General features: G+C 46.3%; 1 protein-coding gene across 1 annotated transcript in view; it reads left to right on the top strand.

Moving 5' to 3' along the window:
- The first annotated feature begins 9,380 nt into the window (after window positions 1–9,380).
- Window positions 9,381–27,414, top strand: part of ATP6V1B2 (ATPase H+ transporting V1 subunit B2) — a 129,897-nt gene continuing 111,863 nt past the window's right edge. The window contains exon 1 of the mRNA XM_069213455.1: window positions 9,381–9,547. Within this exon, the coding sequence (XP_069069556.1) occupies window positions 9,424–9,547 (124 nt within the window). The 5' untranslated portion in view covers window positions 9,381–9,423. The remainder of the gene's footprint in view (window positions 9,548–27,414) is intronic.

Below are 27,414 nucleotides of genomic sequence, written 5' to 3'. Positions count from 1 at the left end.
GGATGAAATCTGTTGCGCATATGCCCTGCACGTTGTCGGATCATTCGCCGGTCCTGTTGGAGCTGCAGATGCCCGGGTGCCCTGGCCGTGCATTTTCGTGGCGGCTGCCTTGCAGGGCGCTGAGAGATTCTGTCTTCCGGGAAGAAATCCGTACTGCTATTGTAGACTACTTCGGCATAAATCAAAGCTCGGTGTCCTCGGCGGGCACCCTCTGGGAGGCCTTTAAGGTTGTCATCCGGGGCATCTGTCTTGCTAAGCAACATGGGGAGTTGAGGGCACTTCGAGGGGAGCTGGCAGGGCTGGAGGCACGCCTGGCCGATTTGGAAAGGAGATTAGCATCTGCCTGGTCTACAAGCCTTTTGGCTGAATTCTGGGAGATGCTGTCCTGTTACGAGGAGGAGGCGCTGTGTGAGGTATGTTATGGGTAAAGAGGAAAAGCGCGCCGCTATGGCGAAGTCGAACGGGCTGGGAAGACGCTGGCAGCTATGCTCCGTTAGCCATGGGCCGGGAATTATATCGTTGAACTCACTGACTCGGAGGGGACACTTCGAACAGGTACGGCTGAGGTCCAGCACGTTATGTCCGACTTTTACCTGGACCTGTATGCCGAGCGCCCAGGAATGAATGCTTCGGATGCTGTCAATTACTTTGAGGAGATTAGTCTGCTTTGGCTTGAAGACTCACACAGGCAATATCTTGACGTCCCCTTTTCGGTTGACGATGTGGTTCAGGCTATACATAGCCAGTGATAAGGACCCGGGTCTGGATGGTTTGACGCCTGCCTTTTATAAGAAATATGCTGATATCCTGGTGCAGCGCCTTCTTGAGGTTTACGCTTAAGCGTTTGAAGGTGGTGTCCTCCCACCTTCGCTGCACGAAGCTCTCATTGTGACGATTTTAAAACCCGGGAAAGATCCTAGCAGGTGTGACCTTTACCAGACACTCTCGTTCATAAAAATAGACACTAGCATTTTGGCGAAACTTATTGCGACGTGTCTGCAGTTCCTGCTTCCCTCCCTGATATTGCCGGACCAATCAGGTTTTTTGCCGGGTCGTTTGACATCGTATAGTCTCCGTACCATTTTTGCGATTTCTCATATGTTTGGGCCTGAGGGTTGCGCGGTGGCAGTCTTTTCAGATGCCGTGCTAAATAAATTCAGTTGATCCGTCTGCTGTATTCCAAGCCGACTGCTCGATTGAGGGTTAAAGGGTCGTTTTCGGATTATTTTCCGATTGCTAGAGGAACTCGTCAGTATTGCCCTCTTTCATTGCTACTTTTTGTGGTGGCTATGGAACCCCTTGCAGCACGTTTACGCTAGCATTATAATCACAGGGGGTTGACGTTCTAGCAGCGCACTGTCCTAATCTCTCTCTACACAGACGATGTTGCACTATGGGGGTCATTCTGACCCTGCCGGTCATGGACCGCTAGGGCCAACGACCGCGGAAGCACCGCCAACAGGCTGGCGGTGCTTCTGGGGCCATTCTGACCGCGGCGGTAAAGCCGCGGTCAGAAAAGGGAAACCGGTGGTTTCCCGCCAGTTTCCCGCTGCCCCAGGAAATCCTCCACGGCGGCGCTGCAAGCAGCGCCGCCATGGGGATTCCGACCCCCTTCCCGCCATCCTGTTTCTGGCGGTTTTCACCGCCAGAAACAGGATGGCGGGAACGGGTGTCGTGGGGCCCCTGGGGGCCCCATTAAGATTTTCAGTGTCTGCTTGGCAGACACTGAAAATCGCGACGGGTGCAACTGCACCCGTCGCACACCAGCAACTCCGCCGGCTCCATTCGGAGCCGGCTTCCTCATTGCTGGGGCTTTCCCGCTGGGCGGGCGGCCTTTTGGCGGTCGCCCGCCAGCCCAGCGGGAAAGTCAGAATGACCCCCTATATGTCCATGATCCGCAGCTTCATCTTGAGGTCCCGCTGGATGAAGTGGTCCACTTTGGTCGGATCTCCGGAATTATGATAAATTCATCTAAATTGGTGGTGCTGCCCTTATCTGATGCTACTGTGCGGTGCCCCTCTGGTTACCCCCTGTGTTGGGTGGACTGACAGGTGTGGTATCTGGGTATTTGGCTGAGTCGGAAGGTGGATGAGCTGTGGTCGGCTAATTATGGTATGGTGGTTACGTGGCTGGAGGAAAAGGTAGCGGTTTGGCGTTCGCTGCCGCTCTCGCTGACTGGACGCATTGCGATAGCCAAGGTAGTGGTTTTGCCTAAGTTTTTGTACCTCTTCGTTATCCTGCCTCTTGTTCTTCCTGCTAGTTTTTTGAGGCGGTTCAGATCCTTGCTTGTGGCCCTTGTATGGGCCGGGAAGCAGCCCAGAATCCTATGGGAAACTCTGACTTTGCCGGTCGAGTGGGGTGGACTTGCGGCCCTGGACTTGGAACTTTGTTATTATTGTGCACAGGCCCATTTTGTTTATTTCTGGCTGCACCCCGTTCATTATTTACCGCATCTGGCTCCTGAATCCGACTCGGTGTGGCCGGATAGATTGGGTGGGGTGGTTGGCGGGCCACCTCAGCCCCGTCGACGGGGCATAGACACTGTGGGATGCTCGGCGTGAGCCTGGACTCGCTTGCTACAGCGGGCTGTGAGAAGTGTGTGCGCCGTTGGAGGATGGCCAGCTGTCTGAGCGCCTCCAGGAGTTAGATATGACCACGCTAGGGTCTTGGTTTCCGGCAGGAACGTTTGTCTCCTTGGAGACTGCGCTGGGTGACCACAGTGACTCAGCGATTCATTGACTATTATTTTTCCAGAATGCGGGCCTTGCTGCGGGAGTGGTACCCCTGCTTTCCCGAGGAGCCCCCTCTATGTCAGGTGCTGGAGTTGCTGTACAAGGCACAATCTGCCCACCGACTTATCACGTGTATGTATGTTTGTTTTCAAAATACAGAACCTTTTGCTGAATCTAGGGCTCAAGTGCGTTGGGAGGCAGAGTTAGGTGTGCCCATTTCAGAGGGAAAAGTGGCGTTATTGTTGCGCCCAGATGAGGGGACTCTCCCCTAATTACAGACTTCGCCTCATACATTTCATTTTTTTACAGCGTCTATATTACACACCTAGCTGACTGAAAAAAATTGGTTTAAATGTGGATGCTCGCTGTGAACGCTGTTCGGCACTGGAGGCGGGCTTTCTGCATTTGGAGTGGGACTGCGGGGAGCTGCGTGAATACTGGTCTGAGGTGCGGTGCGCGCTTGTTGAGATGAAGAGCCTGGAGCTGCATTGCACCCCTGAGGTGGTGCTTCAGGGTTATGTAAGGGAGGGCCCCTCTTCCTCCAGACGGTTGGTGGGATTGTTGTTGCTACTTGCAAAGTGCAGGTTGGCGATTTGCTGGGGCCGGGGCGGAAACCCTGATGTGCTGAATGGCTGAAGGATGCTGCATATTGTCAGAAATAGCTGGCGACATATTGGGAATTGATGCCGGAGGGCTCCCGCCTGTGCGATATATGGTTCCCCTTGACGACGTTTCTTGCAGCCCGCGCCCAGGGAGCTTTTCATGCCTCGCCCCTAGAACATTCTGCTGAGCTTTGCCTCCTCAGGAGGCGTTGGGATGATCTGGTCCCCTTTTCAGGAGTGTTCAGACGGCAACGCTGCTTCTTCTTATCCCCCTCTTTCTCTGTTTTTCCTTCTTTCAACTCTTGCTTTCTGCTTTGTTTCTCATGTTCACATGCATTACTGGATGATAATGTTTTGATAAAGGGCTGCTTTATCCTGTTACTTACCCTGCTGACTGATCATGGTTGTTATCTTTGCCAGCAGCCTTCGCAGACTGCGCTGGCTGATTACTGTCTGTGAACAGAACTTTGTTTTGATTGCTGGTTATTGTCTTTTTACAAATGCAATAAACACAACAAAAAAGTGTCCCCGAAAAACTGCAGTACTGTAAGAAAAAAGTTACTCACCTTGAACATCACATTGAGAAGGGAGCGAGGAAGATGTCACAAGAAAGAATCTCAGCGATTCTGCAGATGAATCCACCAACAACTCAGAAAGAAGTCAGGATGTTCATGAGAATTGGGCTACTGTCACCAGTGCATCCCTAACTTTACCTTAGTAGCCAAGCCTTTACCAAGGCTGACACACAAGCATGTGTCAGATCTGGTATCTTGAGCTGACATTTGCATGTGTGCCTTCTCAGAGCTGAGAGGAAAGTCTCTGTTGTGCCCCTGCTCTGGGAATGCCTGATAACAACTTATGTTATACTTGGTTATACATTGAGGAGGGGGGATGTGCACAGAAACTCTTGCAGATCTGTTGCCTATTTTTCAGGTACACTTGACCTTTGGGCAACGGGCTAAGATAGGTCCTTGTGATCGTATGCATCTTCTCACTTTGGGTTGAAGCTTACCCAATCAGAAGCAACATCAGTCTCACAGTAGTCTGGCTGTTCTTATGGGAACTTATCCCCTGATTCAAGTTCCCACGTTTTCTGGAGTCAGACCGAGGGACCCACTTTAAAAATGAGGTCCTGAGAATATTGTTTCCAACAGTGCAAGTGCAGCAGAGACTACATTGCAGTTATCGACCTGGGGCTTCAGGTCTCTTGGAGCAAGTCAATGGAACATTGAAATCCAGACTGGCTAAAGTGTGTGCTTCCACTTCTATGAAATGGTCTGATGCTTTGTCCCTTGTGTTGGGGAGTCATTGCAGTACTCCTGACAGGAAGACAGTGTTGTCTACTCATGAAATCATCATGGGTAGAGCTTCATGAGATTGCCAGTTGTTCCAGGAAATGCTTTGTGAGCATTACAGATGGCATGATTCTTGATTACTGCAAAGGATTGGTTGATGTGGTGTGTTCTGTGTCTCATCAGGTTGGAGAGGCTACAGCTCCGCCTCAACAAGAGCAGTGCCATGACCTCAGTCCCAGCGACTAGGCTATGGTGAAGAAACACATCCGCAAAATGTATTTTGAGCGTCGGTGGAGAGGACCGTCCCAGGTTATCTTGGTCACTACGACATCTATGAAGTGTGGGTGTCTCCCCAACTGAGTGCATGCAACGCATACTCACAGAGTCCCTTGTCTCCCTGATGTTATAACAGTACCTTTCCCCTACGTGTAGGTGAGACAAAGGGATATGGGTAATCAAACTGTTGGGGACCAAAATGAGTCTGGGACAGCACATGTTCGGCCTGAGGGAGGTCTGGATGAGTCAACAGCTGAAGTCATAATGAAAAGTTCTAATCCTGAAGTGTTGACTGCGCCAAATGCAGATCCTGGCGAAGGGCCTAGTATAGCAGTAAAGCGAGTATTGGCAGGAGACCAGTGGTCAAAAGGACAGAGTTTACCTAAAGTGAGGCTACCACACACTATCCCAGAGGAAACTGATGACTCCTGTCTAAGTGACAGTGGTGATGAAGGGCCAGTAGTGCAGAAATCAAAGAGAGCAAGAGTTGAATTGACATATTTTGCTGCCAGTGACCGGGAGACAGAATTCTGGACATTTTGTTATAATTCGGATCCAACTGAGCCCCCTTGAACTGAACTTTGTGACTGAACTGAGCTTTGAAATTATATTGCCACTAAACAGACAGAGGCACTTTGGGCCAGATGTATCATCAAGGTCATTTGCGATTCGGAAATATCGATTTTTAAGAAATCGCTTTTTCCGACTCGCAAAGTGCCATGTATCACATTTGCAAATCGGTAATCGCGATTTCTTAAAAATCGCAAATGCTATTACCGATTCGCAAATTGCGATACCGGCCCCAATTGCACCTATGGGCCTGTTGGCCCATATCTGCAAATTTTTTGCATTTCCAAAATTGCGATTTCTGAACCAGAAATCGCAATTTTGGAAATGCAAAACCCCAGGGTGCTGGGGGCCTAAGGCCCCCTCTGCTGCACCGCAACATTTTTTGGGGGGACAGTAGACTGTGAAATGGACCCAATTACAACAAACCAAATGGGCCTAGGCCAGGCCGTTCTCACCTTTTTTATATTACTCTGTGTACTCCTTCATAGGCACACACAACGTTGAAGAGCCACCACACAAGCCTGCACTGCTGTGCGCAAGGAACACCTTTGGCCTGTCTCACTATCTGCTGGCACTGTCTGCAGTAAGTTATGTGTCTGAACAGACACACACCTGAGGTAAAATGGTGTCCAGCTCCAACTCATGCGTAGGAAGTAGTGTGTCCTGGCCACACAAGTCGAGTTCATGCAGACTTGATTTCTTGCCTTCCCGCTTAGAACCAGTCTACCACACCCTTTCCCAACTCATTACAGGGTGGGTCCCACCCCACCCTGTGACGAGTTGGGAAAGGGTGGGGTGACAATGCTTTCCACTCCCTGATTGACGTGGAGGCTTAGCGCTACAGCACTTGCATCTGAAATGCCCGGGCTTAACTTTACTCCAATGTCATCAGGGGGCGGAGACTGGGTCTTGATGCTCAGCCTTTGCCAAGCTGATGACCTCACAGGCCTCAGAGCTGTGAGAATGTCAGCCCGGCAAACACTCCGACTTTGGGCCTGCCCAGGAGAGCAATGCAAAAGCAGGTAGTGAAAGGCCGTGAGTCATGTGTCTACACTAGAGTGTGTTGTTGATCACAGCAACAATGCGGTGAGTGGGGTAGACAGTGCCCCCAGTTCTAGCAACTTACAAGTGTGTATTTTGAATTAAAATAGATTTAACACTGCTATGGTTGCTTTTGTTTTTACTGTAAATGTAAATTTAAAGGGGCAGAGCCTCAACGCCCTTGCACAGAGACCGCCGCTGAATGTGATCACACCTTTGAAATCAGAGGAAACTGGTAATTATAATTAGGTGGTGGGGATCCTGTTATTCCTGTAGTTTACTATGTTTGTAGGGAGAATGTTTATTATATGTTACCCAGGAGATGATAAGGGAGTAGTTTTTCTGAAGATCTATCATGAGAGACATCTTGATTATCCAGCAGGGAGAGAACATACCAGGAGGAGAAGAGGAGCTAGTACTAGTGAAATTGTTGGAGACATTTTTGGTACAATTAGTACATCTGCAGGAGTGACACTGGATTCTCACAAGATTAGAACGTTGTCCACTGTAGTTGACAAGCCTCCTACAAATCTGCTGGACCATTCTTAGTTATATACAGTGAGATGGCAGTGGTTAAATTTATGGTTTGACAAAACAGATGCATTAGATGTTCTTCTTGCAAAGGAGAGAGGAGTTTGCAGGATGTTAAAAGTTCAGCAATGCTGTACTTACATCACTGACAATAGTAAGGACTTGAAGAAGTATATTAAGAACATTACTGATCTAAAGAAAGACATGAAGCAACTGGAAGCAACAGGTGCATGGGAAGCAGAAGAATGGTTTGTCTGCTGTTGGCAGATAGTTTGAAAATTTAGGGAAAGGAATTTTTGGAAGCATCTTGAGATGTTTATTGATAATTGCTCTTTGGGGAATTATCTTGTTTGGGCTTTATTAGGGTTACAAATGTGCACAGGAGAAGAAGGGAGAAAAATAGGTAAAGAGCAGATATGGAATTAGAAGATAGACAGTGCTGATACTAGGATGACATGAAGCATCTGGAGGAATCCACACAAAAATTTCTGAGTACATGTATAAGGCTTTGAATGGTCCTTCTGATAAGAGATCTATATCTTGATGTGATGGCTTGATACGCCATTATAGGGGGATTGGGGAGAGTATGTTTGACTCCTCCCCTAGATGTCACAAATATGAAATATGTATGTGCACTTACCCTTACATACTCTGTGTGTTCTAATGTTATTGGCATAAAGAATTGCACTTGGACCCTATACTGAAGCGCATTCATTGTAGAACTAGAGATTCATAAATATCCTGTGTGCCATGACCTTATTAAATACATTTAATTTTTTTAGAGATGAAAGATAACCATCCTCAAATTATTGAAATGTAGTTACTTTAGAAATCAGAAAGATTTTATGTAAACTTGTGCACTGTTTTCACATTTGAATTTAAAATGTAGTTCTCAGTTGCATTTATGCTCATGAATTCGAAGTTGCATTGCATTCACTTAAAATGTAACATTAATTAATTTGCGTTTGATGTACTGACACTTTCATATATTTTATAAGTTACAAATGCAAAAATGACACACATTAAATGTGCACCATTAAATTATATTGTTAACTTGATATGACTGGGCCTGAATTCCTTTCGACATGCTTTAAATTTCTGCTTTCATGTCTTTTTCTTTGCTTGAATGTTCACATGAAATGTTAGTTTGGAAATAGATGTAACACTGTCTGAGCAATAAAGAGACCAAGAAAGGGACTTTGATGGAGGAACATGGAAAGCCAGAGCGTGAGCTGACAGTCCTCATTCAGGAATGTTGCGGGGCTCAAGGGCGATGTCGTTCTCAGGACTGCTCTGGGAAAATCCATCGATGTTGCAGCTTACAACGTGAGAATAGAAAAGACAACGGAGACCTGATGGTGTGGACTAGGGGTGTTGCCTGGAAGGATTTGTGTAATATTTAGCACTCATACAGGTTGTTAGGCTCTCACTTTCCTTTGGACTTTGAGAAGTACAGACCTCTATACTTTGCCCTTCATGTGTTCCCCTTTTGCAGAGTGAGACTAAGAAGTCTTTTGACCGAGCTTCTGAAATGCTGACACCTTTGATATATGCATGAGCATTTTATTTCCTTTTTCTACATTTTTCCGTTTTTTTTAGATTTGCCCTAGATTTAGAAATTTTGATTAACGTAGGTCCTAAACTAGATAATCTTAGACTTTAACTTGTTAACATGTAATACAACTCTTACTTTTATTCCAGACCATCATTGTGAAGTCAAATGTGTTACCCTGTTAATTGGAAATTGTTTGACTAATGCTAATTTCCTGCATCTTTTGAGACAACTTAAAAAGATCCACGGATGACCGATTTTAGGAGAGCGGTCCAAGGCTCCATCAGGTATTTATAAAGGGGGTCATGCTCATGCATGCTTGTTCGATACCATACATGCCAACATTTAAGAAAATGAAAATGGGAGATTATACAAAATAATCGGGAAAATATATTTTCCCCATTGACTTCTATTAAAGTAGAAGCTATTTTGAGGCGTGGGGTAGACAGCAAAAATAAAGCCATTAAATTCTCAAGCCTGAAACTGGTACATTGCCAGTATGCAGCCAAATTGGAGTAGAACAATACCTGTTTCGTACTACACATAAAAACCACAACTCCCGCAAACGCCGCACAAAAGTGATGTACGTGTTGATATTACTTTGAGAATCTAGCGTTTCTAAGCAGGGCTTCTGTATTTCTGTTCGGTGGCAATACGGACTTAGAGCGTCCGTGACGTTAGGCATCTATCACGTCAGTACTGCGGCCAGCTCCTTTCCGCTTCCTCCACCCCCTTGCGCGTTGACGTAACACGCTAGGATATACAGGTTTTACGCCTGCGCGGTGACGACGCAGTCCCGTGACAGAGCCGGTCAGCAGTCAGAGATGGCGATGAAAGTGATCCGAGGGATGGTGAACGGAGCTTTAGGCGAGGCAGGCAGCCCCACCGCGGGTGCTCGGGAGCATGCAGCAGCCTTGACGCGAAACTACTTGAGCCAACCAAGGCTGAGTGAGTGACCTTGTTCATGGGGTTAGAACGGGATAGAGATGTTAGAACGTCGTGATCCTGGTCTAACCGAGGTAGTCTGGGTTCAAAATCACCAGGGGGCCGTGAGAGGAGGGTACCTATCCGAGCAGAAGCTTTAGGTCAGTGTTTACTGACGACAGGGCGCGCAACCTCAGACAAATAGAAAATAAATCATTTTAATTCCGTACTGTGGCACCCTATGGTAAAAGTATTGCTTGATCTCAAATGAGGATGACTGATTGTGAAGAATATCTGAGTTAGAAATTAATAGGCTTGGTTCCCTGCATGGGGAGGATGTCATCTCTGTGCTAGGCTAGAAATGCATGCTTAAAGGGTGATGGGTGGTAGTACTTGACAGAGCCCAGGCTGACAGCGAGGGAGGGACACTGTCACCCGGTTCAATCTAAGAACGTGGTTAGGTGGGACCTGGGGGTCAGGGTTCCACTAAGTGAGCCAGCCAAGACAGTGAATCGGTGTACACATCAGCGCTGAAGGTCATCAACAGATAAATAGAAAGGTGCCTGACTGTCAGCTCACAATTAATGTGAAGGTGATGATCAACTGACTCGTACGGCTCTGGGCGAGAACCATTTCCACAGGGATGAGTAGTAGGTAGGTTTAGCAGTGTCAGAGAAACCCTTTATGGTAGTGACCATCGACTCAATATAAACAAACTGTGGACTGCAGAGAAATTGACTAAATTTACATTGGCTAAGCACCCCCCCCCCTCCTCCGCGCTTTCCGAATTGGACAGAAAGCTTATAGGGGTTCGCCATGTGCTCATACGGAAATCCTACAGATTCCCAATTTATGCATGTGTATGGTGTTAAAGTTAATCGTTTTGGCACATCATACCCTTAACCAGTGCACCGAGATTATTTGGCATCATTGTGCAGCAGTATGTAGTACCCTGGTGTTTGAAAGGTTAAATGCTGACGTCTCCCTCTGTATTTCTGGGCCTGCAGTGAATGATCGAATTCATGCATTAGGGTTTTTATATACTGCTGTGTTACCCAATGGTGTGGTCTAGAACAGGGAAAAGCAGAGCGGCCACCTGTGATTAAGCTTGCCTGGAGTAAACATGGAAAGGACAGCCTTTCCTTTTTGTCTAGATTTCTTCTATAAATATACCTATAATTATGTGAGATATTCAGACTGTCACCGCCGGGAGGGGGCAAACTTCCAAAACTATACAGAGCATCCAAAATACACAATACAACATGGAACTGCAGTGTAGTTAGCTGTTGTGTTGGTCCAAACACCGCTTGTCACCTGGACAAGCATATGGAAGAAAACATAATAGTCTGACCACTTCTTGTGTGCATAAGACAGAAAATATGTTTTATATTATAGTCATGTAGCCCGCTGCTGAGGGCTGTACCGGTTGTCAAAGGCCCTGAACTATAGTTGTTGACCTGAGCCTCTGGCAAGAGCCTACAACAAGGGTGGTGGCCTTTAGCAGCAGGTATATAGCCTGAGGCAGAAGGGCTATTAGAACATCGCACCCACTAAGGGTAGAATGTTCTACGTTTAAAATGGGGGAAACAGAAAGACAAACATTGGAATATTGGATCAGAAGGCTTATACTAGCCGTCATAAGCCCTGAGCCACTCCATTGTCCTGAATGGACTTCACAACATTTCAAAGTTCTAATTAGCTTTCGTTGAATTTTCAACATTACCAATTGTTCAGCTCTATCATACACAATATCCAAAACCGTACATTAGACGGAACATCTTGCATACCAAGTCATATTTCCGGGATGCTATAGCTAGCATCACCTAGTCTAGACTATCTCTTATTGGTAGACTAAGGGCTTCCTACTTACCTCATATATGCATGTGCAGTTGGTAAATGTTTCTGGCACCAAAATCACACCCCCAGAGCCCACTGGCCTGTGTCCACTCAAACGGACATGAACCACTACGCAGTCCCCAGAACATGCCATCATAAAATGGTGTGTCAGACAGATTTGGGATGAAAACGTTAAGTTTTCAGGATGAGGCACACTGGACAGCCTACAACTTTATGAGGCTGTACTATGACGGAATTTGCACTTGAAAATGTCAGTGCTAAAAACTGTTTGAAACATCAGTCATAAAGATTACCATACCATCTATGCTAAGTTTGTTTTACCTAATTTCTGTTTTTTTAATTTCAAGTCAGGAACTGTTTGCAGAGTTGTGGTCTACAGTTAGGGAAGTGCAACAAGTTACAACAGTTTTTGTTTTTCATTTTTTCAACTAAACTTTAAACTTCCCGGATGGGGTGTATTTCGTTGATATTTCATTCTGTACTCTTGATTTATTTTCCCTAAACACCCTCATCTTTTCTCACTTTATAATCTGTGGTAGCAATTGATTTCCTTCAGTGGCAGTTTATCTCAGAGGCTAGGCAATGCCTGCGGTGAATGAGAAGCTAATTTCGTATACAGTGCCTGATAAGCTGTCATGTGACACAACGCTCATTCCGATTGTCGTGCCTGTAGAGCTCTGCCATGGGTACAGATGTTTTATTTCATAGGTACAAAATGCTGATGCATGAGACCTTCAGTTTGTTTCCTTGACCGTGGGAACTCAAATATGTCAACAACACAGAACCAGCCCGGGATATACATAATTGCCAAGACCCCGTTTCCCTAAAGCTTCCTCCTATAAAGCGTAGTTTTTCAAATTTCAGTATCCAGGTTTACTGTAAAGGGTTGCATGGAGGATCAAGGATCTCTTGGGAAGCGTGGACCAATAATCTTAATTCCTAAATGTGCAAATATATGTGGGGTGATTGATGGGGCGGCTGGGAATGGCTAGACCTGTGGAACATAGAAGAAATATTCTGCTGACCTTGTGCTGGTACTCCGCTTTTTATGAAGTACTAGTTCATCCTGTCAAGTCATCAATACACCCGAGTGTTGATTGTGTACACGATCCATTTGTGCACCAAGATAGAGTACAGTGAAAAGGTATATCTGCATTAAGTGGTTAGATGTTCCACACTTATTTTATTACTTAAACGGAGCCCCAAGACTTTTACTTGACTTTATATATTTTTTTTTAAGGAGTGACACATTGAAGTGTAGTGCTGTTGTGTTGTCGTACCCTGGCAAATTCTTAATCTGTGACTAACTTGGTTTTATTTCTGCAGTTTATTAGGTGGTGTCACGTAAGAGTATATTTTCCTTCATCTTGCCATCCATAATTCATTTTGTACCTGAAGATATATATTTCTTCTAGATTACATTTACTTTTTTCAGGCCTCAGTTCTGAATTTACATTGACTTATATGTATTTCTTCCAAGAATGCAAGAACATTTGTTTTTTTCTAAACAATATAGAATTACTTTTGCAATAGGTGATTTATAGGCTGAAAAATAATATTGACCATATTAATATTTATCAAAACCTTTGTAACACTTTAAAAACAAAGTTTGGCCCTTCACAGTAGTTTACTATCATCTAGTCCAGCAGTTCTTAAACGTTTGACTACTGTGGACACCCACTGAATCATTACTGGAATCCGGGAACCTCAACTGAGTCATTATTGGATGTGGGGGGTCCCCCCTACCTAAGCAATTTCTATGATTGGAACCTCAAAACAATACACAAAAATGCAAAAACAAATATACACACATGCTCAAATGTGGAAATATTTTGTTTAATTCACAATCAAATATAGGACAAAGTTGCCAGTTTTCAGTGTTGTTTCTTTCATTGTATAAACTTTATTAATTTGACTTTATTAATTTTAATGTTGTTTGATTTTATAAAACACTTGTGGACCCCATGAGTAGAACTCAGAGACCCCCAGGCATTCTCCGACCCCGAGTTAAGAACCACTGCTCTAATCAAACCATAGCTAAATGTATCAACTGGTTTAGGCTGTTAAGGTTTTTTTTTCAGATAGTTTATACAGGTCATCTGTCCACAGTATATTTAAAAATATGGCTACTTACGATAAACTGTTAATAATTACAGGTAGTGCATTCAGTATGTTGAAATACATTACTTTTCGGGGGTTATTATTCTATAATTTAATCTGTGCAGAGCCTATTTGCTTAAATAAGTTTTAACTATGGAAAGAGGAACAGTTGGTGAAACAGTTCTATTTTTTTATTTTTTATTTCGCAGACTTATGATCTAGACTGATCCTTGAAGTCACGTGCACTGGCAGAAAAGATGCATTGTTACTCATGGCTCACATGACTTCCAGGCAATTGCATTTGCTATTTCACGGGAAAAGAGTTTGAAGTAGTAATTTGGTGTTCAGGGTGACACTGCAATTATAACCATTTTTCAGTCCTGGAATGAAAGGGCCTATTCAGAAAGCTTTTTCAAGGACAGTTTTTTTTTTTTTTTGTATTAGAAAAATCCTAATTTCCTAATGCGTTTATTCAGCGATTCACCAAATTACTTTACATACGCGCAGTTAAGCTCTGTGCTGATTGCATAATTCATATGTACTCTATGCAAACGTAGATTTGAGCTTAGGACATTGGGTATTGCTACTTCATTTCCAGTGTGGTGGTCCGAGAAATGCAGTGGAAATGTGTTGTACATTCACATAGTAAAACATTGTGTGTTTTCACAAGCATATTGCAATGTTTTCCAACTTTTTGGGAAAGTCCACCGTACTCCTGAATTAGCCATTCACAAGGATGCAAATATTCACGTTTTCACAGTGAATTCATACAGGAAGGAGAGAATTTGAAAAGAAATACATTTTAGTAAATACAAAATAAGTACAAACATCTAAAGTAAGTTTCCTGATAATACTCCCCTTTCTGTGCGCAATGCTTGGAACGTGTGTGCATGTGGTTAGGTTTCAATGTACTTCAGTACCCTCCAATTTAACTCTGAGATCCAGCTTATTTACTCTGCAGAGCCAAAAATTCTACGTTATGAATCGTAGGCATATTATTCCTAATTTTTGTGATTTTGTTTCTCTAAGTTGATGCATCTGTACATCCTGTAGATCCAAATGTGTGTATCTGTTAGACTTTGTAAAACATTTTCAGAAGTACTACACACAGTCTGCAAACACAAATCTAATAGCGTAACTTTTAGCCTTCCACCTCATTTTTTTTTTTAAATATATTTTTTCCTACAGAGATTTATTGATGTGGATTACTCATAGACCTGTTACAGCTGGAATTTATTTGGTAATGAAGTATATTAAGAGTACAGCAATTGGGTTTCATTTCTACATAGTTTATAATGTTGTTATGAGTCTGATTTTGTCAAAGGAACGTCCATTTAGAAAGTGTAAATGTAATGTCCAATTGAAGAATTCTTCCGTTTCAAACCGTTGTTACTAGGCGGGGTTTGCATGAAATTTGTTATTATCTACATGTACGGTTCTCCTCTGTAGCACAGCTATCATCCCAGTTGCAGTTCTGTGGCAGTGGACGAACGCTCACAACTCAGATATTTATGCATTCATCAAGTTTTCTCTCCTATTTACTAAACTGAGTGGCACGGGCACAAGGTTGCAATACCCTTGTGATGCAGTCTTAAAACGGGCAAAATGGGGGTAGAACCAAGCATGTCATTAGCAACTTACTGAGGTTCGTTTTTGGTTGGTTTAAGTTTACCATCTTCCACTGACAGGATCAAGAAACAATGTCACCCCTTCATGCTCACCCTGCAGTGACTTCCTACAGAGATGTTCGTCTTTGCAGACTGTAGCTTTTCTTAGGCTCGTTGGCTGTCCTGGTGAGCTGCTGTCCATGTCAGACTACTTTTCATCTCTCCTCGTTCTTAAGTCTGATCTTCATTTTTTTCCGATTTTCATTTTTTTCCGATTATGCGCTCTAATGCCTTTTGATTAAGGCCACGTTCTTTACGAGTCCGTTCTCCTTCGTTTTGACTTCTTCAGAGCAGATGGTCGGGCAAGTCCTGGTTCTGTTATGGCAGAACATATCCTGACTTTCATCTTAACTTGCAACAGGGATTCTGTGTGGTTAGCAACCACCTGTGTATGTAATGTTGTTGTAAATGTTGTGATCGAAAGAAGAATATTAACAATAATTCAACGCATTCAGTTCGGACCACGTTGTTGAATAAATCTCTTGTTGTTTGGATGATGGTTTTTTTGGAATGCTTCTTTTTAGGATTAACTCCTTTTTATTCTGGCTCAAAGCTTATTTTATGGGGTGATTCCCTTTGTTACGACCTTGGTTCCAGGGTGATAGTCCAAGGTTGTTCTGTGACCAGAATCCCTGAAGCTGTATTCCTTGCCCACTTTTCGGGACCCCAATATTAAAGTTCATTTCAAATCCCCAACGGTAGTCATCCCTAGTCGTCAGGAAAACAGCAACTAGGATTACATTTGCCATAGGGCCATGACTTACTGGAAGGTGTTTCTTGCTCAATTTCCTGGAACTGGACCTATGGTGCTTAGTTTACATGAGTGTTGCTCTTTAAGGGAAGTTGGGTCACATGCAGAACTTTTTTAGGCTTGTTTGCGGAAGCATTTTCAAAGGTAGGAAATTTTTAGCTAAAAGAGGAAATGGAATATGTCACTCAGCCAATCTGCTGCGTGCTAACTTTTTTTTTCCTATGGTAAGTGTGGTTGCATCCGACAAATTAATCATTGCTTTGTTGCTCTCTTTTAAAAGCTTTCAGTCATATCTCCTGGTCGCACTGGCTTCGTCATAGCGACTTTTTTTGTTTATTGAGGAGTGGGCGTCATAGTGCCTTTTTTGTTTATGGAGTGGTCGGAGTAGCAGACAACAACGAGGAAGAGGGGTTGGAGGTGAAGGGAGAGCAAGTCAGCATGTGGGCTGAGAGTGAGGGAGAGCAACAACACAGGCAGGTGTGGGCAAGCTACAAGAGGAAAGGGCTCCTTCCGACTTGTTAATTACTTTTTGAATACCCTCATCCATCCTGTGAGCCCTGTTAGATGTACGACATGCCTCTGCATGCATATTCTTTTAGAGTATCTCTGCGCTCTAACTGGAACTTTCTGTCAACTCTGAGGCTCCTGTCACTCCCGATAAATAACTGACCAGTTCTCTTTAAAGCTACTTGCAACGTGGCTCTTGATGCAAACCTTTTAATTTTGTCTAATGTGCTACTTTGTTTTATCCTGTATTGCACTTTTGAGTTCATTTGGAACTTGAAGTTTAATCAGTCATGTAAATAAATAAAATGCTGCGTATTTGCAGTAAAGTAACTTGTAATCGATATCCTTTCCTAGCCTGTATAGAAGATCCTGTTAGTACGTACGGGTTTTGTTCATAACATCATCCTCACCCATGTCAATGTCCTTTACATTTTCTGAGCATATTCGATAAGCAGGCTTTACTTTTTTTATTTTGCTTGGATCTTGAAGTATTTGTATTATGATGGAAGGTTTCTTAAACGTTAACGAAATCAGTTTCACTTGCTAATTATTGTTTGGTAAGCGTTTTGCTAACATAAAAGGAACTTTCATCAGCTTGCCTCGGTGTACTCTGGCAAATTCTTGGCTTGAGCTCGTAACACTCGGTTTTTTGTGGGCATGTAGTTTAGAGAACTGTTTCTAAACATTTCACTTGAAAACTAGGGAATTACATACTTATGCAATTGACGATTGACATTGCCATTTATTTGAACCTCCCTGTAGCCTATAGAAAGTTGTCAGTGTTGGTATCTAGAAGTTGAATTTAATGTTTGAAATGTATGAAAATCGTTTCATCGTCCTAGCAATGTCTAGAATTACAGCTCATCTAAGTACTTGCAAAATAGTTTGTCACCCCTGGCATGATCAATGGTCAAAGTTACTTTGCCAATGATGAATAACCACGCAATTAGTGCTGTTCCGCTGACAGTTTCAGATACGTGTATTAGACCATGTGAAAGTCTGCCTGGGATGGTACAAAATTGGAAGTGCAATTTTGGTTCATTCACAAATTCCATCTATCTTGAGCATAATGTTAAATTATTGTGGCGTGGCTTGATATGCACTCAGATTTTAGCGCACGGGGCTTCATTGTTGCATTTTTTTAATGAGAAAATCGCTTCATTTACAAAACTGTTTTTCAAATTCCAAAAAGTTTTACACTTGTAAGTGGAGTTTCCCTACAAAGGTTTCTCTATGAGTAAATCTAATTATGTAGGTGGGAATTCGGCGTTCAAAGGTGGCTAAGCTCTGGAAGCCTGCGTACATCCATATACCTACAGGCTTTGGTATATAAAGGCTATTCACTTCCCACTGGTTAAATGGTCAGAAATATACTTTGGTCTAGGGCAGTAGTAAAACCCTCATACCTCCTTTAATAGAGTGGGAGACGTGAAGGGGGCTTCTACAGGTAGGGAACAAAATATTTTCCTTGTGGAGAGACAGAAACACAAGCATTTGTAATGCAGTGGGTCTCGCATTTGCAAGAGTTTGAGCTTTTGGCGTTGTAAATGTATAACTGGACTTTTCTTGCCACATAAATTGCTCGACCCTGCCTCAGTTTGGTCCTCTCTGCCACATAAATCTAGTGTCCTGCATACATCTAAAGCTCAGATTTCCAGTGTGAGTTTCTTTCTGCCCTAGAAGGTGAGTGGTATAGATGGGTTGTAGTAGGATGGTGGTAATGGGGCTCGCACAGTAATGCTCTGAATTCCCCTGTAGCCTGGCTGGGGAGGAGGGTCTCTTGTTGTGTCAGAATGGCCCTCATTTTCCATCAAACATCCTAAAAGGAGCTCGGGGCCGCCAATTGTGGTAGAACAGCACCGTCGCCAAGTACTGGACTGTGGGCAGAGGAAAGCACTGACCAGGGCGCATATAAGGGTAGCGGGAGGAGCGGGTTGGGGGCAGAGGAAAGGGCTAACGTTAAAGTGCAGGGCTGGGGCAGGACTGTAGCCAGAGTGAAGCACTGGTCAAGGGAGAATAAAAGTGTAAACATGTAAACACAGATGTATACTTGAGGTCATACGCTTACGCTTGTATACTTGAGGTCATAATCTTACGCTCAACCTAAAAACAAAAAGGTCAGCAAAGTCATTTTCCCTTGTTTTTTTCATGCAAGAATATAACATACACGTGTATATTATGTTCACATGCCAAAGTATTTCAGAGTTTTTTTAATATACTTCTTGAAATGAATAAATTATAATAAATACATCATCTCGTACACGTTCAGAAACCTTCAGGTGCTGATTTTTCTAATTTATTTTGGAGTGAGTTCCAAAGCATTACCATTAGCTGACCCAGTAGAAATCTAATTCATATTCTGTAGAAAGCCCACTTTTCCATCAAAAATCATTCCTTTTCTGCTCTTTGTCCGTGAAATTTTAAATAAATACATTTCTGCATTATGTATCACCTTGCAGTTCTGAATTGAAAGTGCGGCAACGTTTTACTGCATACAGCGTATGCCTGTGTTATTACAATCACTAATATCATTTGTCTGTTAATCGACGTATTGCTACTTTTATGATTACACAAAACATTCTGATGTTGACATAATTGAATCCACTGTTTCTTTAGCTAGGCACAGTTGCCGCTGTGTACAGTAAACTAAAACTGGTGTGAACTGTTTCCAGACGAGTTGTATTCAAGTAGTTTGTCATTGATATATTTTATCTGTTTTGCTTGTTCAGCTTCTGACTGAATTGCTTGTTCGTCCCCTAAAAGCCTAACCTCCACTAGTGCAGTTTAGTTTGTGGACTCTTGTCTTGTAATCACTGGGCAGAACTTTGAGAACTGCTTATTTTAGTTAAACCTTCTTTAGTAAAAATTCACAAAGGTGCTGAAAGTCACCAGCTCTTCGTGGCACAAGTATTCTCACAAACATTTTCCTTGAGTAGGTGTGCTTCCCTCCAAAGGAAACCTCAGTCTTTCACACCCTCCCCCTCCCCCCAAAGCCATTACAGTGTTTACTCTAAATCGCCACCCTCTGATGGTCAGAAAGCCCACTAGACATGAATAAGGATAATTTATTTTTGCCTGAATAGTGAGGGGGTCTGCTTATCCTGTAGGGTAGATGGGGTCATATTTGCCCCAGTCTGATTCCAGTGGGGCTAGAACGAATTGGATTGGAATGGGATGGATTGCATTGAGGTGGAGTGGAGTGGATTGAACTGGGTTGGGGTGGATTGTAGTGGAATGAATTGGATGGGATTGGAGTGGGGTGGATTGAAGTGGGGTATGCTGGATAAACTGGTATGAGGTGGACTGAACTGGGGTGGAGTGGATTTGAGTAGGGTGCATTGAAATGGGATGGATTGGAATGGGGTGGATTGTAGTGGGGTGCATTGGATATGATTGGAGTGGGGTATGCTGGATAAACTGGAATGAGGTGGACTGAACTGGGGTGGAGTGGATTTGAGTAGGGTGCATTGAAATGGGATGGATTGGAATGGGGTGGATTGTAGTGGGGTGCATTGGATATGATTGGAGTGGGGTATGCTGGATAAACTGGAATGAGGTGGACTGAACTGGGATGGAGTGGTTTGGAGTGGGGTAGATTGAAATTGGGTGGGGTAGACTGAAATGGTATTGGGTGGGGTGGATTGAAGTGGAGTGGGGTGGCTTGGGGTGGACAGACTGGAGGGGGTGGATTGGGATGTATCAGATTCGGGTGGGGTGGGGTGGATTGGAGTGGACCGGGGTGGATTGGGGGATTCGATTGGTTGGTGTGGGGGGGACTGAATTGTGGTGAATTGGATTATGACGAATTGGAGTGGATTAGTCTGGATTGGGGTGGGTGAGATTGGATTGGGATGGGTGGTTAGGGCTGGAGTGATATGTGCAGGCTGGAGTGGTGTGGATTGGAGTGGGGTCGAATGGATTCAGGTGTATTGGATTGGAGTGAGGCAGGCTGGATGGATTGGAGTGGGGTGGGGTGGGTTGGATTGGGATAGAGTAAGTGGATTGGAGTAGTGTATGGTGGGTTAGAGAGTTTGGTGAATTTGGGCGGGGTGGTTTAAAATAGAGTGGTTTGGTTTAGATTGGATTGGAGTGAGGTGGATTGAAATGTGGTGGGGTGGATTGTAATGGGGTGAGGTGTGTTGGATTGGAGTGGATCGGAATGGGATGGATTGAATTGAGGTGTACTAAACTGGGGTGGATTGGATTGGGATGGGGTGGGGAGGATTGGAGATGATTTAAGTGGGGTAGGCTGGATAAACTGGAGTGATGTTGGCTGAAATGGGGTGGGGTGTGATTGAAATGGGGTGGGGTGTGATTGAAGTGGGGTGGATTCGGCTAGAGTGGATTGGATTGGGGTGCATTGAAATAGGCTGGGGTGGATTGAAATAGGGTGGGGTGGATTGTGGTGAGGGAGACTGGAGGGGCTGGATTGTGGTGGAGTAGATTGGATTGAGGTGGGGCTGACTGGAGTGTGTGGGATTGGAGTGGGTTACCGTGGAGTGCATAGGAGTTGGGTTGGGTGGGGTGGGTTTGGATTGGAGTCAGGTGGATTGCGGTGTATCTGATTGAGGTGGGGTTGGTTTGGACTGGTGTGGGGTCGACTGGACTGCAGTGGATTGGGCTGGATTTGGGGGATTGGATTGGTGGGTGTACTGGTGTGGGATGGATTGGGTTGTGGCGCATTGGGATGGAGGGGGTGGATTGGATTGGATTGGAGTGAGGTGGATTGGATTGGAGTGGGACAGATTGTAGTGGTTTGGAGTGGGACAGATTGTAGTGGTTTGGAGTGGGGCAGATTGTAGTGGTTTGGAGTGGGGCAGATTGTAGTGGTTTGGAGTGGGGCAGATTGTAGTGGTTTGGAGTGGGGCGGATTGGAGTGGGGCGGATTGGGGCGGATTGGAGTGGGGCAGATTGTAGTGGATTGGAGTTTGGAGTGGGGCGGATTGGAGTGGGGCAGATTTAGTTGGTTTGGTGTGAATTGGATTGGGGTGAGGTGGATTGGAGCGGGATTTATTGTTTTGGATTGGAGTGTGGCCGATTGGACTGGGGTGGGTTAGGAGGACTGGAGGTGGGTGGGTTGTAGTGGATTGGATTGGGGCGGATTGCAGTGTACTGCACGGTAATGTGTTAAAGCATCATTTCAGAAATTACACATAATGCTTAGCAATATTTCGAACAAGTTAGTCGTCATTTTTTTTTAGAAGAGCGCCCACAAGCAAAAACCAGTAAACATGAGTGCCAAGTGAGAAAAGAAGACTTGGCAAAATCAAAGAAAGTTAGCTTTAAAAAATAAAACTTTGCAATTTTGTTTGTCCTGCTGGGCACATTTTTGCCCGTCACAAGCCTTCTGTTTGCAGGGCACTAGAAGTTTAAAAATAACAAAATAGTACCTCGATCACGCTGGGAGCAGTGGATGAGCACTAATTAAGTTGAATCAATCAGTGCTTGGTCCCTGCACCACACAGAGGAACAGAAATCATGTCATGCCTGCCATGATGATTGAGAGACTGTAAAGCAGAGTGCCTCGCAAACCAACAAATGATGATCGACAGGCGGGCTCCAAGCCCTTTACTGTACACAAGAATCTTGCAAGCAAGACCCACGCACTCGCAAACTTGATCCTATAAACAATAGGAAAAGAGATGCTGCAAACAAGGACGGACCCAACCTTGAAAGGGAGTAGACAAGGAGAAAAAAACAAATAATAAGAGGATAAAAAGCAGAAAAATAAACAGGTGCTGCATGTGCCAGGTTAAAAAGGGAATGATGTCTCATGGGACTAAGGCTTCAACTGCACTTTACTGTGTGTAATCCATATTTCTGAACACCTAGTGGGTGATTGCAGCTGCTGGCGAGATATGTTTGCAATCTGTATGTCTCCTGTTTTAATTCTGGGAGAAAAACTCAGAGGTTAATGCACCTGCTAAAGAGATGTGAGGGTAACCTGTAGGTCAAAGGTTCAGGCGGTAACCGCCTTGCGCCGCACTCGCGCGGCCCCCATTATGACATTCCCGCCGGCCCAGCGGGGATGAGGCCGCAACATAGGAGCCGGCGGTGTTGCGGCCGTGCGACGGGTGCAGTTGCACCCGTCGTGCTTTTCACTGTCTGCTATGCAGACAGTGAAAAGCTGGCCGGGGCCCTGATAGGCCAGTGGCATGGGCAGTGCAGGGGCCCCCAGGGGCCCCAGGACACCCCTTACTGCCAGTCTCTTCCTGCAAACCGCCAGAAACAGGCTGGCGGTAGGGATGTCATAATCCCCAGGGCAGCGCTGCTTGCAGCGCTGCCCTGGTGGATTATCACTGCCGGGGCTAAAATGGCGGGAAACCGCCGGCCCCGGCGGTGGGACCGCGGCGCTACCGCCGCGGTCGTAATGAGGGCCTCCGTACCGCCAGCCTGTTGGCGGTACGGACGCTACATTACCCCGTAATGACCACCATAGTGACATAGATTAGTGAGTTAATGTACACACCAAACAAATATGTGTTAAATCTCTGTGAAACAGGACTTCTTCTTAGTGGAATAGTTCAAGTGAATTAGAGTCTCGCAGTGAAAACGAAAATGCGTAAAAGTCAATAAATTGAAGCACTTACCTCTGACATCTATCGTTGTTGAGGGTCATCCACATATCAAGCCCATCTCGAGGGCCTTTTACATTAAACCTGCCACACCCATGCCAGATCAAAACTGTAAAATTTCGGACCTCAGCTTGATTGTCAGAGCCGCTCGATGATGCACATTCAGGTTCAAGTTTCAAGTTTTAATGAAAGTTTTTAGATCTTACAGTGAGATCTACAGTATATAAGATGGATCAATTTCATACGAATTAAAAAAAAGAGCTAAACATTTTAAAAAGTTTTACACACATTAATTTATTCATTGGACAAAGTATCAATGCCATAGCTGCTTTTGCATTTCTCCGTATCTTTTAAAAGGTGGGTTTAAAAACCTCTGTTGATAAACTCCTAACACTGGGCAAACAAATATAACCTGCTCAATCGCCTGTACATCTACATGCCAAAGATTACAAATTCTATCACCCCCAGGCTATATTCCGCCAGGCATCTGTTAAAGTATTTACAAGCAAGCATTTCATCCTACATAGCATTACACACCTTCGGACCTTATCTCCCAGATTCCAATTTAGATATGCCCGTGGTGTGGCCAGTTGACAAGAGTGAATAACATAAAAACGAGGGTTCACTCAACTTAAATTCATATAATACAATGTTGAGAAATTCCTAATATTACACTTTAAAAAGGTTTTAAGTTGAACATAGATCATATTCTGGATGTCTAATTTCGCCAATGTAAAGTGCTGAAGTGCAAATTGAACATAGCTTAGAACGTTCCAGATTCTGCAGAAAGAAGAGGACATTGCATAGTTATAAAGCTCCTTAAACTATGATCTTTAGCTTATAAAGTGCAATGTTACCATCTCAAAATAGCAGCTAGACCTCTTGTAAATATGCTCACCAATTCTTGTTCTAACCTTAATGCTTCTAATGAAACCATGGAATTTGAAGTGCAAAAATTGAGAAAAACCTTGCTGTTTACCTTATGCATAAAATGCCAATGACTAACTTTAATTGTCTCTACGGCAAATAAAAGGGTTGAGGGAACTTTCAAATACAGTTAGGAGATGGTTAAAATGCCTATAGCCTGTTGCCCCTTAAAGTGCCTTCAGTGCGTTTCCATGAGCATATGCCTTGTTCGATGTATGGGCAACATGCTCCTCAATTCTTCTCAAGTAGGGATATGATTTTACTATCTCAAGGGTATTATTATTGAAGGACCACTTGTACTCTTTGCCAGATGGACAACCTTTTGATCTACACCTCATAACTTTGGTCTTGATTATATGCCTCCCTCTCCCTCCCTCCCTCTCCCTCCCTCTCCCTCCCTCTGTCTCCCTCCCTCTCCGTGTCTGTCTTCCACCTCTCACTCTGTCCACTTCTCCATCTGTCTCCTTCTCCTTCTCCTCCTCCTCGTCTGTCTCCTTCTCCCTCTCCCTCTGTTTGTCTCCTTCTCCTCATCTGTCTCCTTCTCCCTCTCCCTCTGTTTGTCTCCTTCTCCCTCTCCCTCTGTCTCCTTCTCCCTCCCTCTCCCTCTGCCTGCCTCCCTCTCTCTCCCTCTGCCTGCCTCCCTCTCTCTCCCTCTGCCTGCCTCCCTCTCTCTCCCTCTGCCTCCCTCAACTCCATCTGCCTGCCTCTCCCTCTTTCTCCCTCTCCCACTCCATGTCCCTCTGTCTGTCTTCCTCTCACTCCCTGTCCACTTCTCCACGTCTGTCTCCTTCTCCACCACGTCTGTCTCCTTCTCCACCACGTCTGTCTCCTTCTCCACCACGTCTGTCTCCTTCTCCACCACGTCTGTCTCCTTCTCCACCACGTCTGTCTCCTTCTCTGTCTGTCCCCCTCTCCTTCTCTGTCTGTCCCCCTCTCCTTCTCTGTCTGTCCCCCTCTCCTTCTCTGTCTGTCCCCCTCTCCTTCTCTCTCCCTCTCCCTCTCTCTGTCTCCCTCTCCCTCTCTTGTCTCCCCATCTGTCTGTCTCCCCATCTGTCTGTCTCCCCATCTGTCTGTCTCCCCATCTGTCTCTCCCCATCTGTCTGTCTCCCTCTTGTCTCCCCCCATCTGTCTGTCTCCCTCTTGTCTCCCCCCATCTGTCTGTCTCCCTCTTGTCTCCCCCCATCTGTCTGTCTCTCCCTGTCTGTCTCTCCCTGTCTGTCTCTCCCTGTCTGTCTCTCCCTGTCTGTCTCTCCCTGTCTGTCTCTCCCTCTCTGTCTCTCCCCGTCTGTCTCTCCCCGTCGTCTCTCCCTGTCTGTGTCCCCCCGCTGTCTCCCTCTGTCTGTGTCCCCCCGCTGTCTCCCTCTGTCTGTGTCCCCCCGCTGTCTCCCTCTGTCTGTGTCCCCCCGCTGTCTCCCTCTGTCTGTGTCCCCCCGCTGTCTCCCTCTGTCTGTGTCCCCCCGCTGTCTCCCTCTGTCTGTGTCCCCCCGCTGTCTCCCTCTGTCTGTGTCCCCCCGCTGTCTCCCTCTGTCTGTGTCCCCCCGCTGTCTCCCTCTGTCTGTGTCCCCCCGCTGTCTCCCTCTGTCTGTGTCCCCCCGCTGTCTCCCTCTGTCTGTGTCCCCCCGCTGTCTCCCTCTGTCTGTGTCCCCCCGCTGTCTCCCTCTGTCTGTGTCCCCCCGCTGTCTCCCTCTGTCTGTGTCCCCCCGCTGTCTCCCTCTGTCTGTGTCCCCCCGCTGTCTCCCTCTGTCTGTGTCCCCCCGCTGTCTCCCTCTGTCTGTGTCCCCCCGCTGTCTCCCTCTGTCTGTGTCCCCCCGCTGTCTCCCTCTGTCTGTGTCCCCCCGCTGTCTCCCTCTGTCTGTGTCCCCCCGCTGTCTCCCTCTGTCTGTGTCCCCCCGCTGTCTCCCTCTGTCTGTGTCCCCCCGCTGTCTCCCTCTGTCTGTGTCCCCCCGCTGTCTCCCTCTGTCTGTGTCCCCCCGCTGTCTCCCTCTGTCTGTGTCCCCCCGCTGTCTCCCTCTGTCTGTGTCCCCCCCGCTGTCTCCCTCTGTCTGTGTCCCCCCCGCTGTCTCCCTCTGTCTGTGTCCCCCCCGCTGTCTCCCTCTGTCTGTGTCCCCCCCGCTGTCTCCCTCTGTCTGTGTCCCCCCCGCTGTCTCCCTCTGTCTGTGTCCCCCCGCTGTCTCCCTCTGTCTGTGTCCCCCCCCGCTGTCTCCCTCTGTCTGTGTCCCCCCCGCTGTCTCCCTCTGTCTGTGTCCCCCCCGCTGTCTCCCTCTGTCTGTGTCCCCCCCGCTGTCTCCCTCTGTCTGTGTCCCCCCCGCTGTCTCCCTCTGTCTGTGTCCCCCCCGCTGTCTCCCTCTGTCTGTGTCCCCCCCGCTGTCTCCCTCTGTCTGTGTCCCCCCCGCTGTCTCCCTCTGTCTGTGTCCCCCCCGCTGTCTCCCTCTGTCTGTGTCCCCCCCGCTGTCTCCCTCTGTCTGTGTCCCCCCCGCTGTCTCCCTCTGTCTGTGTCCCCCCCGCTGTCTCCCTCTGTCTGTGTCCCCCCCCTTGTCTGTCTGTCCCCCCCTTGTCTGTCTGTCCCCCCCCTTGTCTGTCTGTCCCCCCCCTTGTCTGTCTGTCCCCCCCCTTGTCTGTCTGTCCCCCCCCTTGTCTGTCTGTCCCCCCCCTTGTCTGTCTGTCCCCCCCCCTTCTCTGTCTGTCCCCCCCCTTGTCTGTCTGTCCCCCTCTCCCCCCTTGTCTGTCGTTTTCCCCTCTCTGTCTGTCTTTCCCCCCTCTCCCTCTCTGTCTGTCTTTCCCCCCTCTCCCTCTCTGTCTGTCTTTCCCCCTCTCCCTCTCTCTGTCTTTCCCCCCTCTCCCTCTCTGTCTGTCTTTCCCCCCTCTCCCTCTCTGTCTGTCTTTCCCCCTCTCCCTCTCTGTCTGTCTTTCCCCCTCTCCCTCTCTGTCTGTCTTTCACCCCTCTCCCTCTCTGTCTGTCTTTCACCCCTCTCCCTCTCTGTCTGTCTTTCCCCCTCTCCCTCTCTGTCTGTCTTTCACCCCTCTCCCTCTCTGTCTGTCTTTCACCCCTCTCCCTCTCTGTCTGTCTTTCACCCCTCTCCCTCTCTGTCTGTCTTTCACCCCTCTCCCTCTCTGTCTGTCTTTCCCCCCTCTCCCTCTCTGTCTGTCTTTCACCCCTCTCCCTCTCTGTCTGTCTTTCACCCCTCTCCCTCTCTGTCTGTCTTTCACCCCTCTCCCTCTCTGTCTGTCTTTCACCCCTCTCCCTCTCTGTCTGTCTTTCCCCCCTCTCCCTCTCTGTCTGTCTTTCCCCCCTCTCTGTCTGTCTGTCTTCCCCCCCTCTCTGTCTGTCTTTCCTCCCTCTCCCTCTCCCTCTCAGTCTGCCTTTCCCCCCCTCTCCCTCTCTGTCTGTCTTTCCCCCCCTCTCCCTCTCTGTCTGTCTTTCCCCCCCTCTCCCTCTCTGTCTGTCTTTCCCCCCCTCTCTGTCACTCACTCTCACGACCTGAACCAGAGGCTACTCTCCTTACTACT

Source organism: Pleurodeles waltl, chromosome 11 (genome assembly GCF_031143425.1).
Source record: "Pleurodeles waltl isolate 20211129_DDA chromosome 11, aPleWal1.hap1.20221129, whole genome shotgun sequence".
Lineage (NCBI taxonomy): Eukaryota > Metazoa > Chordata > Amphibia > Caudata > Salamandridae > Pleurodeles > Pleurodeles waltl.
Note: the sequence above shows the minus strand (reverse complement) of the source record. Positions and strands in the feature narration are given on the sequence as shown.